The sequence below is a fragment of the Vipera berus genome (assembly GCF_964194415.1).
Source record: "Vipera berus genome assembly, chromosome: 6".
Classification (NCBI taxonomy): Eukaryota; Metazoa; Chordata; class Lepidosauria; order Squamata; family Viperidae; genus Vipera; species Vipera berus.
The window spans coordinates 13,576,104-13,595,052 of NC_138208.1; the positions used below are offsets into that span (position 1 = coordinate 13,576,104).

At 42.4% G+C, this 18,949-nt stretch overlaps 1 protein-coding gene across 2 annotated transcripts in view; it reads left to right on the forward strand.

Moving 5' to 3' along the window:
* The first annotated feature begins 334 nt into the window (after positions 1-334).
* Positions 335-18,949, forward strand: part of SULT4A1 (sulfotransferase family 4A member 1) — a 30,739-nt gene continuing 12,124 nt past the window's right edge. For both annotated transcript variants that reach the window (XR_014026954.1, XM_081331378.1), the window contains exons 1-2: positions 335-635; positions 11,198-11,328. Coding sequence is in view for 1 of the 2 variants with exons in the window: in XM_081331378.1 (XP_081187504.1) it covers positions 467-635; positions 11,198-11,328 (300 nt within the window). In the remaining variant the exon portion in view is untranslated. The remainder of the gene's footprint in view (positions 636-11,197; positions 11,329-18,949) is intronic.

Here is an 18,949-nt window from a genome sequence, read left to right on the forward strand (position 1 = left end):
TGCTCCTGAGCGTCTCCCAAAGGAAGGCCGCCGGCGAGCACCTCACTTCGCTCCCCGACCCTGGGCCAGCGCTGCGAGAGACGCCAGGCACGCCCAGGGTTAAACCGGGCGGGCTCGGCTCTGCTGTGCCGCGGCGGCGGCGGCGGCGGCGGCCTCCCTCCTCCTCCTCCTCCTCCTCCTGCCGGCCGCCTCTTGAGCGACGCCGCATTACATCATCGGCCCCGGAGCCCATTCGCGGAAGGCCGGTTCCTGCTTGGCCCGCGGAGCGCAAAGCTGCCGCTGTCCAGACCTGCTGGCAACCAGCTGCTGGCGAGCGAGCTCCAGGGCAGGCAGGCAGGCAGGCGGGCGGGCCCCTTCTTCGCGCCGGGAAGGCAGCATCCCTGCGGGCGCGCCCTTGCGGCAGCTGGCTCCCGGTTGGGCTCGGCGGCAGGCAGGCAGGCAGGCAGGCAGGCAGCGGCGGAGGACGATGGCGGAGAGCGAGTGCGAGACCCCCAGCACTCCCGGGGAGTTCGAGAGCAAGTACTTCGAGTACAACGGCGTGCGCCTGCCGCCCTTCTGCCGCGGAAAGATGGAGGAGATCGCCAATTACCCCGTGCGAGACAGCGACGTCTGGATTGTTACCTACCCGAAATCAGGTAGGAGGCGGGGCTGCGCGGCGGGGGGGGGGCAGAAGGGAAAGGAGGTACCCATCCATCCCAGTCTATCCCCTTCTCCCCCCCTCCTCCCCCTCCTCCCTGCCCCGACGCTTTCGAGCATCGCCTGTTTGCCTCTCCCGGTTTCCTCCGGTTTTTCTCCTGCGCCCACCCGACTCCGGTGCGAAGCCCCGATTGCTCTCCTTTTTGCCGCCTGGAAGCCCATGGGGGCCCTGGGTTCATATGTTATTACTGTGAATAATAATAATAATAATAATAATAATAATAATAATAATAATAATAATAATAATAATAATAATAATAATAATAATAATAATAATAATAATAATAATAATACCACCAACATCCACATCTGCGTATCCCAGGTCCTTGGTAAGGACTCGATAGGTAGACAAAAATGCCAAATCCAGTCTGAACATCTGGCTGAATGTGCAATAATGATGATGATGATGATATAATATAATAATAATAATAATAATAATAATAATAATAATAATAATAATAATAATAATAATAATAATAATAATAATAATAATAATAATAATAATAATAATTTATCTTACCTTTGAGAGTCTATGTTGGACCAAGGATAAGGCCTAGGGAGTTGTGGGGATGGGCTTACTAGCCCAGATGCCCATTTTAGGGCCAGAAACATGCATGGTGAAATATGTACATTGCAAATGCTTTTTTTCCCCTTACCTAAACATGATTTTTTTTCTTCCTCACCTTCAATCTGTAGGCTGAGACGTGCATTTTTATGCGTTAAAATTTTTGAGAGCTGATTATTATTTTTTATTCCAGATTGAAATCATTGTTAGGGAGGCATTTGTCCTGAGAGATAACCTTCGGATAATAAGGGAAGGGCTTACGTTCCGATCAACAGAGGTGAATCACAGAGGGATTTTTCTCCCCCCCCCCCCCACTGAATTATCAACACAGCTGAGTGCAGGTGGGAGCAGTTAGCCAGCCTCTGAAGCTATATCAGGTCAGGTCTGGTTTTTGCTTGAATGGAGACCGCTGGAAATTCCAGTACTGTTGGTTAGATAGGGAAGGCCCATCTTGAAGGAAAACAGTGGCCTGTGAGTTACAGGACATCTGAGAGAGAAAGCAGGTGATCCAAAGATGGGCTTGTGCACATGGATGCTGCAGAGGGAGAAAACCGATTCTTTCCTGCTTACTGTCTTCCCATCTTCTCAGTCTTTCCATCCTGCTGACACGTTCCAGATGCTTCAGGCTGCAAGGGATCAACAGAAGCAGCTAAGATGAAAACAAAAAAACAAAACAAAACAAGGTTATTCCAAAGCAGACAGGAAATGATCCTTCTAATTCGATGTGTGAACCAATCCATATTTATAGTCTTGCCTATCCTGTCTCCAAGCAGAATGATGTTGGGGAAAATGCACAAAAGTCCATTTGGGTTAATTTCTATCGCATAATGTTCTTAATGGTCTCCGCCTAATCAGTGTTGGTACTTTCAGAATTGCAAGATTAATTTCAACCTCCCTGGGTAGACCAGACAGGAAACATGATCAGATGTGCTGATAGTATTTTATTGTAAGACTACTTTAACAGAATTTTGCAAGTCTGAAAGAACAAATCTCCAGTGCTGTTCAACCAACATCCTGATGCAGATCTAGAGATTTTTATGGCCCCTGGGCCATATCTAGTAGTCCTTTGACTGTCCCTGTCTGGCCCACATCAATTGGAAATTAGAAATCAAATGCAAATACAAATAAGCATGCTTCAGGGGTCAGGAGAAGAAGCCAAGTTGGGTCCGGCACTGCGCAGCTGCCATGCAATCTTTCAGCCAGCTGACAGCCATGGGAGGCCAAAGAGAGAGCATTTTTCTGTGCCTGTGGCAACACTCACCCCTCACCTGGAGTAGCCTGAAGAGTTGAGTTAGTAAGAGAGTTTGAGGACATCAAATCAGGTTATATTGGTTGGCTTCAACAACAGTCCCAATTTCTCATGTGGCCCCTTGGGAAAATTAATTGCCCAGCCCTGCTGTGATTGAATCAAGAGCTTTTGCAACGTATATTGGAATATGGAAGGGTACTTTACGCACAGCTACATCATATATCAGTTAAACCACCTACTTTTTTTGGGCAGTGTCTTTTAGCAAATATTTTTCTTTGCTTGGATAACAAGGATAGAACTCGGGGTTCTTCTGCGTGCAAAGGATGTATTCTATCACAGAATTCTACATTAGATGTTGAATTCAGATTCTAGCAATTGATAATACAAGTGAATTGTGCAAAAGTAGATATATTTTGGTCTCCATTCCTGGACAACACTTTAATAGGTTTAAATATTGTCTGAAAAGAATTTGCAGGTTTTTGATGAAGTTATGATTTCTCCTTACTTGGCGCTGGTGAGATCTCACTTGGAGTCCTGTAATGGATGCTGGGCGTTACATTACCAGAAGGATAGTAACATTTTTGAGATGTTCAGAGGAAACCAGCATAGATGATATAGAAACTTGAAGTCATACCGTATAAGGGAAAGCTGAAAGAATTTGGAACATTCACTTTTGAAAAAAGATTGATGGGAGAAGTGATTGTAGTGTTCAGGTACAGTATATAAAAGGAAGCTACAATATAGATGTCCTAGACTTATTTTTCATGATACAGAAATTAGATATAAATAAAAAAAATTGATGCTAAGATCTGAACAACAATGCAACAATCTACTTATGGAAGTTGTGTGTTCTGTATCTCTGGAAATTTTTAAGGCGAGGATGGACAGATACCTCTTCTGGATGGGTTAATTGATTTTTATGCACATTTCAGAGGTTGGTCCCTTCCAATTCTATGATTCAGTTTATAAAAAAGCAGGAAAGGGGATAGGAAAAGAAATGTGGAGTTAGTCATTACACATCTGTCTATATTCATATATTTACAAAATATCAAAAGAAACATTAACAAGAAAATCAGGTACTAATCAACCAGCTAGCTCATTCCTTCCCTCCAACGTATTATACATTTGCTTCTAATGAAGTAAATGCTTGGAGTGACCTTATTTTATTGGTGTTTTCCTTTAACCATATAATATATTGGAGAAGAAGAGAGGAAAAGTTGAAGTTGTGCTTTATATTATGCATTCCTTTCCCTCAACATCCCAGAGACGATTTTGAAAATCTGGGAACAAAAGCTGGGAACAAAGAGGCATGAATTCAAGCCAGCCTCTCCGATCAGATATTGATTGACCTTGGAAAACCACATTCTTGCAGTCTGTAGTCTGCACTACGGTTCCTAGGGCAGGACTTGACAGCAGGACCCGTATTGGAAGTCATGATGGCTACAGGTGATGGATATTAGATGCCACCTGGAGGGTCATGTATTGCTCAGATAAATTCATGTTTCTTTATTCTTAGTTTCCTCTGTTTGCTTACATTAAATTGAGATTTGAGATTTATTAAATTTATATGCCGCCCTTCTCCCCAGGGCGGCTCACAACAATAAAAAATTAAAAAACATAAAGTACAAAATTTAAAAAAGAATTAAACAATGGATATAATAAATAAATGACAATTTAACCCAATAAAAGCCAAATTTAAAACCATAGTCAGTCCAGGCCCGCTTGTTGGAACATCCATGTCTTCAGGTCACGGTGGAAGGACCGAAGGTCAGGGGCCGTCCGCAGCTCCGGAGGCACTTCATTCCAGAGGGTCAGCGTGCCCACAGAGAAGGCTCTCCCCCTGGGGGTCGCCAGCCGGTATTGCCTAGCCGACGGAACCCTGAGGAGGCCGACTCTGTGGGAGCGAACCAGGCGAAGGGAGGTTGACAATGGCAGCAGGTGGTCTCGCAAGTACCCCAGGCCTAAGCCATGTAGGGTTTTAAAGGTAATTACCAGCAGCTTGAATCACACCCAGAGGGCAACCGGAAGCCAATGCAGCTCGCGTAGGAGTGGTGTAACATGGGAATATCGAGATCCTCCCATAAGCACCCGCACGGCCGCATTGCAAGAATGATTTACAGAAAGCTGATCAATGTTTGATAGTTCAAGATCCGAAAAAGCTGCTTAGTAAAACAGGAGAACACACTGTTCCCAAGAAGTTAGACCAGGGGTCTTCAAACTTGGCAACTTTAAGACTTGTGGGGCTGAGGAATACTGGGAGTTGAAGTCCATAAATCTTAAAGTTGCCAAGTTTGAAGACCCCTGGGTTAGACTCTGCTGTAGGTCTCTAAATCCAAGCTAGGAAGACAGTTGTAGTTAAGAGGAGCTACATGAGTTTCTCCCACTGTTCCATGTTGTCTCTTACTGGATATAATGACGCCCTGATGTATTGGCTGAAAGTCATGTGAAATGGAGTCCATGCTGTCAGGAGAATATCAGAAGATGGTCAAGTATATTACAGTGCTGTTGACTTTTAAAAGATATTTTTATGTTTTAAAAGCCATTGGATTTTTAAAACATAAGCCTTCTCCAATAAGTACAAAACCCTGAAATGGTTATAGAATAAGAAAGTTTAATTTCTCAGAGCACATGAAATCCTAATATGTTCATTGAGGCATTGCAGTTTATAAATCACAGCTTATGATTGAGCATTAGGTGTGAATCCATCCAGTTCATTCTTAGGGAAGTCAATTGTACATTGTGAGAGTAAACAGATTGTCACATAGGCCAGCAGGAAGGGGGGGAAAAAGGATGGCTTGAAGGCCCAGAAGTTTCACATCTATATGTTTGTTTACATCTGTTTGTTCTACCATCCAGTCATATTTGCTATGAAGGATTTTTCCCAATTATGGCAAAGATTTAATTGAATGTAGTAGACAAGCTAAAATAGCGTGCAAAAGCCAGATTAGACCAGCTGGCTGCATCTTTATTGCTTCCTGAAGTTGCACATTTGAAATATTTATGACCTGCTGAGGGTACTAAAAGCTTCTACTTGATTTCTTCCAAGCTTCAGAGAAAATTATTTTATAAACTGCAGCCATTAGTGTAAATTTAGAGCAATTCTCGTTTGTTCTCGGGTTGCTTATAAAGTTAAAACTACTCGAGTTAAACCTGAGGATACAAACTTTTCACGTATTAAACCCCCCACACAAATCATAATATGGGTTATTTTAAAGTATAAATTTACTTGTACATATAGGTGTGTTTGTTTACCTTTATTTTTTATTTTATTTTATCTTTACATATTTTTAACACAGAAGGACATACATGAGATACACATATGTGTTTTATATTTTTATGATTTTTATATGTATCTTGATGTTCTTTTCTGTCATTTGATATGTTATCTACTTTTTATTAAAGACTTCTACCTCTACGGAGATATAAAAAAAACTACAGTACAAATAATTTTTGTATGAAGAACAAAACCACAGGGAAAGAATGCGGCAGTACTGCTATATACAAAGTGTGTGTGCAATGTTTGTAGTTCTAACTAAGGAGGACTCAAATTATACGTGGTTGGATTACTGGTGAGATTACTTCAGGAAAAAATGAAGACCCTGCAGACGCAAACCAAGCCACTCAAACTCCAGACACTCCCACACAAGATAAAATACAAGTTCCAATGAAGAAGAAAGTGAAGAAGAACTAAAAAGTCTCTTGTTGCGGGTGAAGAAGGAGAGTGCAAACGTTGGGTTGAAACTTAACATTAAGAAAACCAAGATCATGGCATCCAGCCCTCTCAATTCCTGGCAAATAGATGGGGAAGAAATGGAGGTAGTGACAGATTTTATTTTCCTGGGCTCCAAGGTCACCACAGATGGGGACTGTAGTCAAGAAATTAAAAGACGCTTGCTCCTCGGGAGGAAAGCCATGGCAAATCTAGACAGCACACTAAAAAGCAGAGACATCACCCTGCCAACAAAAGTGCGTATAGTCAAGGCTATGGTCTTCCCAGTTGCAATGTATGGCAGTGAAAGTTGGACCATAAGAAAGGCTGAGCGCCAAAGAATTGAGGCCTTTGAACTATGGTGCTGGAGAAGACTCTTGCGAGTCCCTTGGACTGCAAGGCGATCAAACCGGTCAGTCCTAGAGGAGATCAACCCTGACTGCTCTTTAGAAGGCCAGATCGTGAAGCTAAAACTCAAATACTTTGGCCACCTAATGAGAAGGAAGGACTCACTGGAGAAGAGCCTAATGCTGGGAAAGGTTGAGGGCAAGAGAAGAAGGGGACGACAGAGAATGAGGTGGCTGGATGGAGTCACTGAAGCAGTAGGCCTGAGCTTAAAGGGACTGCAGAAGATGGTAGAGGACAGAAAGGCCTGGAGGAATGTTGTCCATGGGGTCGCGATGGGTCGGACATGACTTCACAGCTAACAACAATGGTGAACATGACAGACTCCCATTAAATTCTCTATCCAAACTGATCGTACCAAGAAAGATGAGTTGGAAGTCTCTATTCAAACAGAACGCATAAAGAAAATAAAAAGGAAGGACGAGGGTGATGGCAGCATGTCATGCTAAGAACAAAAAAACCCCAAGAAGGCAGCTTCTGCCCTCTCTGCCACTGAGTACAGATAGTCCTCGACTTACGACTGTAATTGAGCCCAAAATTTCGGGGGTTAAATGAGACACTTGTTAAGTGAGTTTTGCCCCATTTTACGACATTTCTTACCACAATTGTTAAGTGAATCACTGCAGTTGTTAAGTTAGTAACCCGGTTGTTAAGGGAATCTGTTTTCCCAGTCGACTTTGCTTATCAGAAGATCTCAAAAGGTGGATCACATGGCCCCTAGATACTGCAACCGTCATAAATATGAACTGGTTGCCAAGCTTCTGAATTTTGATCACATGACCCTGGGAATGCTGCAAAAGTTGTAAAATGGTCATAAGTCACTTTTTTCAGTGCCGTTGTTAACTTTGAACGGTCACTAAATCAACTGTTGTAAGTTAAGGACTAGCTTACTCAATTTCATATTCTCCCTCAAGAAGAAAATACATTGCCAAATGTACCAGTGATAAGAATTAAAGTAGATTAGATTTCCCCAAAGAAACAAGTCATATCTTGGCGATTGCAGGTTCACTATTTAAAGGAACAGAGTTAACAGTTTGTAAACAAGACAAATTCTTAAGGGAAGGGTATTATCTTCCAGGTGCAAAGATTAAAGATGTGTCAGAGAGGTTGGCCAAATAATCAAGCCTACTGATTATTATTTCTTTCTCCTCTTTCATGTTGTGATGAATGACACAACGAAGACCCTGAAAACCATTTCAATGGACTATGAGCAACAAAACAGGATAGCCAAAACATTAGGAGCACAGGTGGTAATCTCATCTATACTTTTAACTAAAGGTCAACATTCAATGTGGGAACAGAGGATTTTAGAATTAAATTGCTATCCGGAGAACTTTAGCTTTCTAGACCATGGATTACATTACCTGCTAGAAGGGCTTCCAGCAAGAGATGGACGAAGACCATGGGCGAAGACTGGCAAGAATGTGTTTGGCAAATATCTGCTCATCCGAAAGACTTTAAGCTAAAACTGGTAGAGCAGGGTGACCAACTAATAGAATTAAACCACAAATCAGGTAACAAGAAAGAAAATGGTGAAGAAGGGACTCATAAGTACAAATTAAGAAATAAAGCAAAACTAGGAGTATTATAAAGGGCTCAAATAAGCTTGAGCAGGTGAATGGACTAGAACAGGGGTCCCTAATCCGTGGGCCATGGCCCATTACCTGGCTGCGGCCTATTTGCAACTGGGCCACTTGAGTGGTGGGCTGCTGTGTGCATGCACACAGCCCGAGTCACCCAAGCAGCGGGTACTGGCACTTGCAGCCCCATGGGCACTCATTCAACTCTCACACAAATGAAGCTGTGTGCAGGCATGTGCGCATGCCTGCCCCTCTCACAAAACCATCTCCTTGTTACTTGATCTTGATTTCATACTGGTGTACTTAGAATTTCATTCTTGGGAATATTTATACTGCCCCAGGATTATATGTAAACTGTTTTTTTGACTGTAGAGGATCTTTTAAAAGCAAGATTCACTGGTCTGATGTTGAAATCTTATAGTTCAATAATGTCACCGCTTTTATAATATACTTCATGTTAGATGAAACCTTTACATTGGATCTAATGTGGCCTTATTTGGAACTGGTTTAAGCCACATGAACAAAGTTCTGAGTCCACATTTTTCACAGTAGATAGTGCATAATGCAGCTGCAAAAATGGTCAATGACCTCCTGAGGACCATCAAGAAGAGGATGGAGTTGAACTCAGGTTGTAAAGGAGAGAGGGGGAGATTTGTACTTTCACACTTGCAAGATTCTCTTAAAGTAGCCTTATAATAAAATAGTATTAGCACATCTATTCATGTTTCCTGTCTGGTCTGCCTGGGGCTGACACATTGCTCTTGAGAAAGGAATGCAAGGAATTGCTAGACTAGAGGTCATCTAGTCCAACCCCCTGCATGAGCAGGAGACCCTATACCATTTCAGACAAATGGCTGTCCAGTGTCTTTTTGAGAGTTTTTCTGACTGTTGTTTAATGATTTATCCCCTTGCTAAGACCCCTGTGCCTGGCCTGTATAGGCTGACCACATTAGCATATTGTTGCAATTCCCCCAAACAACCACATGGTGGCAGCACGATATGCATTACATAGTTCTGACATGACAGCACAAGAGTCTCTAGTGATGGAGCACCCACAACCTCTGAAGGCAAGCCATTCCACTGATTGATTGTTCTGTTAGGACATTTCTCCTTAATGCCAGGTTGCTTCTCTCCTTGATTAGTTTCCATCCGTTTTTTCATCTCTTGCCTTCTGGTGCTTTGGAAAATAAGTTGACCCCCTCATCTTTGTGGCAGTCCCTCAACCATTGGAACCTCTCAAAGGCCCCAATGCTCCTTCAGTGGTTGCTTTTGTATTCTTTTGACATACTTTAAATTGAAGCTCTTTTGTGCTTAAACTATATTTTATTTCAGATCATACCTGATTTATCTAGCTGACATATGTAGATTATTTTTACTTTTTGCCACACACTTTCCAATGTAATTATCTGTGAACATATAGAGGCAAATAAAGTCATAACTGGAAGCCAACATGAGTTTGTCAAGAACAGGTTATGCCAGGCAAATCTTACCGCATTTTTGACAAAGTGACAAAATTAGTGGCCCAGCAAAGTGCTGGCAATATAATTTACTTTGACTTCAGTAAGGCATTTGATAAAGTTGACCACTACCTACCAGTGGTGGGATTCAGCTGGTTCGCACCACTTCGGCAGAACCGGTAGTTAATTTTTTGTTGTCCAGGCCCACAATGGACTTCTGGAAGCAGCATTCACATATAGCATCGGTTGTTCGCATATTTGAATCCCACCACTGCTACTTGATAAGATAAAAAAAATGTGGCTTAGACACCATCACCATCTGATGGATTTCTAATTGGCTGACCAACTGCACTACATATGTAGTCCTTAATGGAACTGCGTCTACATGGAGGGAAATATGCAGTGGGTTACCCAAAGGCTATGTCTTAGGCCCAATACTTTTCAGTATCTTCATCAGCAGCTGCCTCAAGAGGGAAGAGCGTCGGACGGGAGCTGGCAGGGAAGTCCTGCGTGCGCGTGCGTGTGCAGGACTTCCCTGCCGGCTCCCGTCCGACGCTCTTCCTTCTTGAGGCAGCATCCCCGAGGACTCCTTAGGAGCCGGGGAGCAATGCTGCCTCAAGAGGGAAGAGCGTCGGGCGGGAGCCGGCAGGGCAGTCCTTCACACGCGTGCACTCCCCAGCTGCTAAGGAGCAGCCGGGGAGTGCGCGCGTGCGCAGGACTGCCCTGCCGGCTCCCGCCAGACGCCACCCGCTGATTTTCCGGCGTATAAGACGACTGGGCGTATAAGACGACCCCCCAACTTTTGAGGTGATTTTCATGGGTTAAAAAGTCATCTTATACGCCGGAAAATACGGTATAAATACGGTACATCCAGTTTTGATTGTCGCAATATAAAAAGATGTTGAGATTCAAGAAAGAGTGCAGAGAAGGGCAACAAAGATGATTAGGGAAGTGGAGGCTAAAATACATGAAGAATGGTTGCAGAAATTGGGTATGTCCATTTTAACGAAAGGAAGGACTAGTTAATATATGATAGCAGGATTCCAATATGAAGAGGGGGTCAAACTATTCTCCAAAGCACCTAAAGCCAGGACAAGAAGCAATGGATGGAAAGTAATCAAGGGGAGAAGCAAGTTAGAACTAAGGAGAAATTTCCTAAGAGTTAGAACAATTACTCAGTGGAATGACTTGCCTCCAGAAGTTGTTGATAGTCCAACGCGAGATTTTTAAGAAGAGATTGGAGAACCATTTGTCTGAAATGGTACAGGGTTCCCTGTTTGAATGGGGGATTGGACTAGAAGACCTCCAAAATCCCTTCCAACTCTGTTATTGTGTTATCTTCTGAAGATCTCCCTACAATTCCAAAAACTACTCTAGGTGTTTTGAAGTTCATCACATCTGGAGATGATTAGGTTGGGGAAATATACATTGCAGTATGATGCAAGATCTGAAGATAGTGTACTATTTATTGATAGTAGAGAACTTTCTCTTTCTTGAAAAGCTGTATTTTTTATTGTTTTTCTCAATAATTTGCAGGCACAAGTTTATTACAGGAAGTGGTATATCTTGTGAGCCAAGGAGCAGATCCTGATGAAATTGGATTAATGAACATAGATGAGCAACTTCCAGTCTTAGAATATCCTCAGCCTGGTCTGGATATTATCAAGGTACAGATGAAATTTCAGATCTGTGTTAAGCTTTTGGAATTACGTTGTTGATGCTTGGCTGAGCTTTTGTTTTCAAGACCTGTTTGATTCCTTGATGTATTGAAACAGTTCATCATTATGAATGTTTTTAATGGTTTTAATGCTTTCAGATGGTAAATAACTTCACATATATTTCATTAAATGTAGGACTAAAGATTCTATTCTAATGATAATTTTACCTGTTGCAGAGAGAACCAGAACACTGAGTGATTAAAAAATACGAGTGAATAAAAAAACAACAGATTTTGCAAATATGTAATGTATAAAAAGAAAATGTCTATGCCTCAACATTTAAAATTCGACAGGCCATCTTTTCCTATTCCTATAAAATAATTTCCTACTGCAGGACTACTGCTGACCTGCATTCCTATTTGATTGCAACTTAGGCCTATAAAATAATTTCCTATTATTTTATAGGCCTAAGTTGCAATCAAATAGGAATACAGGTCAGCAGTAGTCCTTTCATTGTCTTTCATGCTTTGTGAAACTGTAAAACTTGTGACCAACGACTTTTTCATTTCAATTGCTGTGCTTCAGATGAATGGGACATGAAGTTAAAATTCTGGAGGTGTGAAAGCATGATGGACTTACCTGTTGAATGCATTCTCATTTCTGACAGCAATAACTTCTTCCCCTGGAAATCCATGGATTTTAGCCTATTGTGAAGATAAAGTTGCTTTTCAAAGAGAAAACGTTTCTTTGAAATTATCTCAATGATGACCTCATGACCTCTATGATCTTCTTGACAGCAACATGGAAGCAATTTGACATTGCCTCCTCCCAAAGTGTTTTTCAACCTTTTAGTCTATAACTCTGGGATTTCCTGGTTGGTCTCCCTTCCAAGGATTAACCAAATGTGATCCAGTCAGCCCAGATCTGCCACTGGTTTAGCGAAAGGAAAGGTTGTCTTAGGCTGGGCTCAGTTGCCAATGATTATATTCAAAGAGGGCAAAGTTTAAGGACATGTGTGGCACTAGGATTTTTCAACTTCATGGACCAAAATTTAATAAATTAATAGACTGGAAACTCTAAATGTAAACTCTTTCTAACTAAGATAAGGAGACTCACTTTTTCAGAAAACAAGATTGCAAACATAATGAAACCAGATTATTCCCATAAAAGACAACACCCTTTCCTTATGAAAATGGAGGGGTTATTTTTCTTTGAAATCTTTGACCTTTCACTTTACTAGAAAATGAATAAAAAGGCTTACGGTGAGTCATGTTTTTCCTACAAATGAATCCAGTCCTGTCCAACAGTGTTGTCTTTTGGGTGAATACAATTCAGCATTGTCAGCCTAAATCAGAAAGGTGAGATCAGAAAGGGAAATTAACATCTCTCCAGAGGATTAATTCTTGCCAGGACTTTTTTTCTAAAAAAAAAAAAAAGGTGCCGGAACTCTAGAGGTGCTATCACTTGGGAGCGATGCCGGTGGTCTGTAAGAACCCCCTCTTGCTACGGCGTCGCCACCTGTCCTTTGCACCCCCGCCCCTGCGGCTTGGAGCCACAGGCCGCGGGGATTCTTCTCCCCACTGTCGCCGTGGGGATTCCCCTCCCTGCAGTTGCCATGCCGCAGCCCATGCTGAGCCCCCACCCGGAGTTGCTTCAAACCCTGACCCAGAGCTGTGTTCCTCGTGGCAGTGGTCTCCGGCGCTGAACAGCTGACGGCCTCCGGCACCGTCCCTGACACCAGCTGAAGATGCCCCAGCCACGGAGCGCTGCATTGGGCCACCCGGCGTCTCCAGCGCCAAACAGCTGATGGCCTCTGGCCCCGGCACTCGTTCACTTACTGCCCCGTCGCTTCCAAATGCAGTAAGTGAGCGAGCAAGTGGAGTTTGGAAGCATTTAGAAGCGACGGGGCAGCGAGTGAGTGAATGAACAAATGGAATTTGGAAGCATTTGGAAGCGTTTAGAAGCAACGGGGCACTAAGTGAGTGTGTGAACGAGCAAATGGCATTTGGAAGCGATGGGGCAGTAAGTGAGCGAGCGAGCAAGAGGCCTTTGAAAGAGACGGAATGAGTGAGTGAGAGCGACTGGAGACTTTTGTGAGCAAAGTGTGAGAGAGTGGGGGGGCTTTTGCAAGCAAAGGGTGAGAGAAAAAGGGAAAAGTGAGGGGGAGAAGGGAAAAAGGCAAGGCACTGACTTCTGACTTCCTCTGTTGCAGGAGTAGAAGGAAGCTTTAACATTGAACCTCAACTTTTTGCTTTTCTATCACATTATAAACTAGCCATTTCTATAATAGCATTTTCAAAATAGAAGACATTATGGGTGAGTGAGTGAGAGAGAGAAAGAGATGAGAGTCTTAACTGAAATGTACAGTTAACATTATCAGGAAGTACACAGAAGATTTATCCCTTTTCTCCCCAGTTGTGATGCAGACTAAAAAAAATCCTATGTGTCGCTAAGAGGCTTACATAAAAAAAGTTTCCATCGGAGCCTATAGGAAGTTTGAAAAAACATGTTAAGGTATTTTTATAAAGTTCATAGCTGCAGAGAAGGCTTTCCAGCACAGTGATTCTAGGAAAATTAAGACATCCTGCTTACATAGACCTGTAATTAACAAACGAAGAGCTAAAGATACAGCTGTTTGGACTCATTTACAAGTAGTCCTTCATTTACGACCACAATTGAACACAAAATTTCTGCTGCTAAGTGAAACATTTGTTAAGTGAGTTTTGCCCCATTTTACGACCTTTCTTGCCACATTTATTAAGTGAATCACTGCAGGTGTTAACTTGGTAACACGGTTGTTAAATCAATCTGGCTTCCCCATTGACTGTGCTTGTCAGAAGGTCGCAAAAGATGATCACATGAACCAGGACACTGCAACGTCATAAATATGAGTCAGTTGCCAAGCATCTGAATTTTGATCAAGTAACCATAGGGCTATTGCAATGGTCATAAGTGTAAAAAACGGTCATAAGTCACTTTTTCAGTGCTATTGTAACTTCAAATGGTCACTAAATGAACTGTTGTAAGTCGAGAACTACCTGTATCATCAAGGGCACTGTTTTTTCAGAGTTTGTATCCAAACTCTGGAGCACCCTTTTGTTTGGAGGAATGGAGAATCACTAAAAATTTTCAAGGTGGAAAATCTAATGCGTAAGGTAAAAATAAAATAGGCCAAGGGATATGGGTTAAAGTCCTTTGCTTGGAATGATGCTCACACACTTATTAAAGGATAAGTTGGGATGTGCAGAAAATTTGGTAGCATCTGAGAAACTTCTGGTAAACTTCTCATATTTTTTAAAATTTCTGTTTTTATTTTAGGTTTTTTATCCCACCTTTATTACTGTTTTATTAATAACTCAAGGTGGCCAACATATCTAATACTCCTCCCTCCTTCTATTTTTCCCACAACAACAACCTTGTAAGGTGGATTGGACTGAAAGAGAGGGACTGGCCCAAAGTCACCCAGCTGACTTTTGTGTCTACGGAAGGACTAGAACTCACAGCCTCCTGGTGATTGGCTGAAAATCAGCCAGCCAGCTTTTATACCTAAGGCGGGGCTAAAACTCACACTCTCTTAGTGATTGGCCCAAAGTCAGCCAGCAGTCTCTGGCAGTTTTCCTTTTTTTCCGCAATACAATGGCCTCTCATTACAATAATTGAGAGCCAGGGTTGCTAGCAATTGTAAGGGCTGAAGTTAATTTAATGGGATTTGATAAAGTAAATCATAGTCTCCTATTTGGTAAAGTGGAAAAAATGGGCCTAATGCCCCACTGTGCATGGATTGACAGTTGACTTCAGAGTCATCCTGGTGAGATAGTCAGCATATAAATTTAATAAATAACTTTTTTTTCAAATGCTCCTATCAGGAATTGAATTTGAATGAAGTTTCAGAAAAGCAAATGTTCTGTGCTGGTGGTACTAAGCTCCCAAAGATCTAGCATAGGATAAATGAATTCTTCCTAATAAAAATAACTTCCTGCCTTTTTCTAATCATCATTTCTTCCCTACAGCAATTTGAAAAGTAAAACAAGGGAAAATTTCCTTGAGTCATACTTGGATATCCTATTTGCAAATAATATCTTACTTACCTAGTTGAGATGGTGTAGTTAGGGAGCAGGGAGGAGTGCAAAGTTCCTGCCTTCACTGCAACTTGCCTGTGCAACATTTGCCAGCAGGGTCTTTTGGCAAGCTCAGCAGCAATTCCAATTGGCTTTTGAAAGCCAATAGCATAGCTGACTCAGGAATTCTGGGAGTTGAAGTCCATGAGTCATAAAAGAGCAAAGCCTGTTTAAGCCAATAGCAGCACAGCTTATGCAAAAGCTTTTTTTTTGCTGCAAAAAAAGGTGCCAGAACGCCGTTCTGAGCATTCTATGAGGAAAAAAGCCCTGATTCTTGCCATTTAAGTCATAGATTGGTAAGTGATCTATGAGGTCACACAGATCACACAGCAGCATCTTCTGGTACCTGATAGTTGTACAGTCAGGAAGATCAAACCTGAACCTCCTTCCAAGTGATTCTTGGACCCACTGATTATGTACTGGTCCTCTGCATCTTCTTCTCTACAAAACCCTTCAGGTCCTTGAAGAGAGCTTCCATATCTCTCCTCAATTGTCTATTTTGAAACTATGCCAAGATCCTTCAATCTTTCCTCCAACGGCTTGATTTCCAGATCTTCCACCATCTTTGTAGTCCTCCTCTAGTCTAAATTCCAATTTCTTGATTAAATTTTTGGACTTGAAACCTTGAATTCCAAGTGGGAAATTGACCAGGATAGAGTTGAGAGGAACAATTACTTCCAGGACTCTGCTGCAATTAATGCACCCCAAAATAGCCCTTGCTTTTTTAATGAATACTTCACACTGCTGGCTCATGCTTAACTTGTGGTTGAGAAGGATACCCAGATCCCTTTCAAATATATTGCTGTTTTACTCTTTTCCTGCCCAGTTTCAAACTTTCCACTTGGTGTCATATGCAGATTTAATAAATGTCCCCCAGCACCCTCATCCAAAACACTTGTAGAAATGTATTACTGCTAAGTGAACTGAGACAGTCCCACTTGTTATGGTATGCAGCTCTTTTACGTGGGTTGATACTCAGTCCTGGCTCCAAGCTGTTCTACAAGATCAGAAGGAGGAAAATGATAGATGTTTGGGTGGCAAATAGACACAAATCCAACAAGGTGCTGATGCCATGGTTGCCCTGAGACTTGACACTTTAGACCAGTGTTTTCCATCCTTCACAGCTTTATGAGTTGCGGACTTCAACCTCTGCTGGCTGAGGAATTTTGGGAGTTGAAGTCCACACCTCTTAAGCTGCCAAGGTTGAGAAACACTGGCTTATTAGTCCTTCCAGCTCCCCAGATACACATTGTTGTTGTTGTTAGTTGCGAAGTCGTGTCCAACCCATCGCGACCCTATGGACAATGTTCCTCCAGGCTTTCCTGTCCTCTACCATCTTCTGGAGTCCATTTAAGCTCACGCCTACTGCTTCAGTGACTCCATCCAGCCACCTCATTCTCTGTCGTCCCCTTCTTCTATTGCCCTCAATCTTTCCCAGCATTAGGCTCTTCTCCAGTGAGTCCTTCCTCCTCATTAGGTGGCCAAAGTATTTGAGTTTTAGCTTCAGGATCTGGCCTTCTAAAGAGCAGTCAGGGTTGATCTCCTCTAGGACTGACCGGTTTGATCGCCTTGCAGTCCAAGGGACTCGCAGGAGTCTTCTCCAGCACCAGAGTTCAAAGGCCTCAATTCTTTTGCTCTCAGCCTTTCTTATGGTCCAACTTTCACTGCCATACATTGCAACTGGGAAGACCATAGCCTTGACTATACGCACTTTTGTTGACAGGGTGATGTCTCTGCTTTTTAGTGTGCTGTCTAGATTTGCCATGGCTTTCCTCCCGAGGAGCAAGCGTCTTTTAATTTCTTGACTACAGTCCCCATCTGCAGTGATCTTGGAGCCCAGGAAAATAAAATCTGTCACTACCTCCATTTCTTCCCTATCTATTTGCCAGGAATTGAGAGGGCCGGATGCCATGATCTTGGTTTTCTTAATGTTTAGTTTCAACCCAACTTTTGCACTCTCCTTCTTCACTCGCAACAAGAGACTCTTCAGTTCCTCTTCACTTTCTGCCATTAGAGTGGTATCATCTGCATATCTTAGGTTGTTGATATTTCTTCCAGCAATCTTAATTCCAACTTTTGATTCATCTAGCCCTGCCTTTCTCATGATGTGCTCTGCATATAAGTTAAATAGGCAAGGCGACAGTATACAGCCTTGCCGGACTCCTTTCCCAATTTGGAACCAATCAGTGGTTCCGTGTCCAGTTCTCACTGTTGCTTCTTGGCCCGCATATAGGTTTCTCAAGAGACAAATAAGATGTTCTGGTACTCCCATCTCTTTAAGAACTTGCCACAGTTTGTTATGATCCACACAATCAAAGGCTTTAGCATAGTCAATGAAGCAGAAGTAGATGTTTTTCTGGAACTCTCTAGCTTTCTCCATGATCCAGCGTATGTTGGCTATTTGATCTCTAGTTCCTCTGCCTCTTCGAAATCCTGCCTGTACTTCTGGTAGTTCTCGATCCACATACTGCTGGAGTCTAGCTTGTAGGATTTTAAGCATAACTTTACTAGCATGAGAAATGAGTGCAATGGTGCGATAGTTTGAACATTCTTTGGCACTGCCTTTCTTTGGAATTGGAATGTAAACTGATCTTTTCCAATCCTGTGGCCACTGTTGAGTTTTCCAAATTTGCTGGCAAATTGAGTGTAGCACTTTTACTGCATCGTCTTTTAAGATTTTTAATAGCTCAGCTGGAATACTGTCACCTCCACTAGCTTTGTTGTTGCTCAGCTTTTCTAAGGCCCACTTCACTTCACATTCTAGGATGTCTGGCTCGAGGTCAGTGACCACCTCATTGTGATTATCAGGGACGTTAAGCTCATTCTTGTATAGTTCTTCTGTGTAATTTTGCCATCTCTTCTTAATCTCTTCTGCCTCTGTTAGGTCCCTGCCATTTTGGTCCTTTATCATGCCCATTTTTGCATTGAACGTTCCCTTCATCTCTCCAATTTTCTTGAAAAGATCTCTGGTCCTCCCTATTCTATTGTTTTCTTCTATTTCTTTGCACTGTTCATTTAAGAAGGCATTCTTATCTCTTCTAGCTATTCTCTGGAATTCTGCATTCAATTGGGCGTATCTTTCTTTTTCTCCCTTGCCTTTTGCTTCCCTCCTTTCCTCAGCTGTTTGCAAAGCTTCCTCAGACAGCCATTTTGCTTTCTTGCATTTCTTTTTCTTTGGGATGGTTTTGGTTGCTACCTCTTGTACAATGTTGCGAACCTCTGTCCATAGTTCTTCAGGCACCCTGTCTATCAGATCTAATTCCTTAAATCTATTTGTCACCTCTACTGTATATTCAACGGGGATATGATTTAATTCATACCTGACTGGCCTGGTGCTTTTCCCAACTTTCTTCAGTTTAAGCCTAAACTTTGCAACAAGAAGCTCATGGTCTGAGCCACAGTCAGCTCCTGGTCTTGTTTTTACTGACTGTATAGAGCAGGGGTCGGCAACCTAAAAAAGAAAAAGAGCCACTGGGAACCGGTTCCATCACAAATTAAAAAAAGAGGGAGCC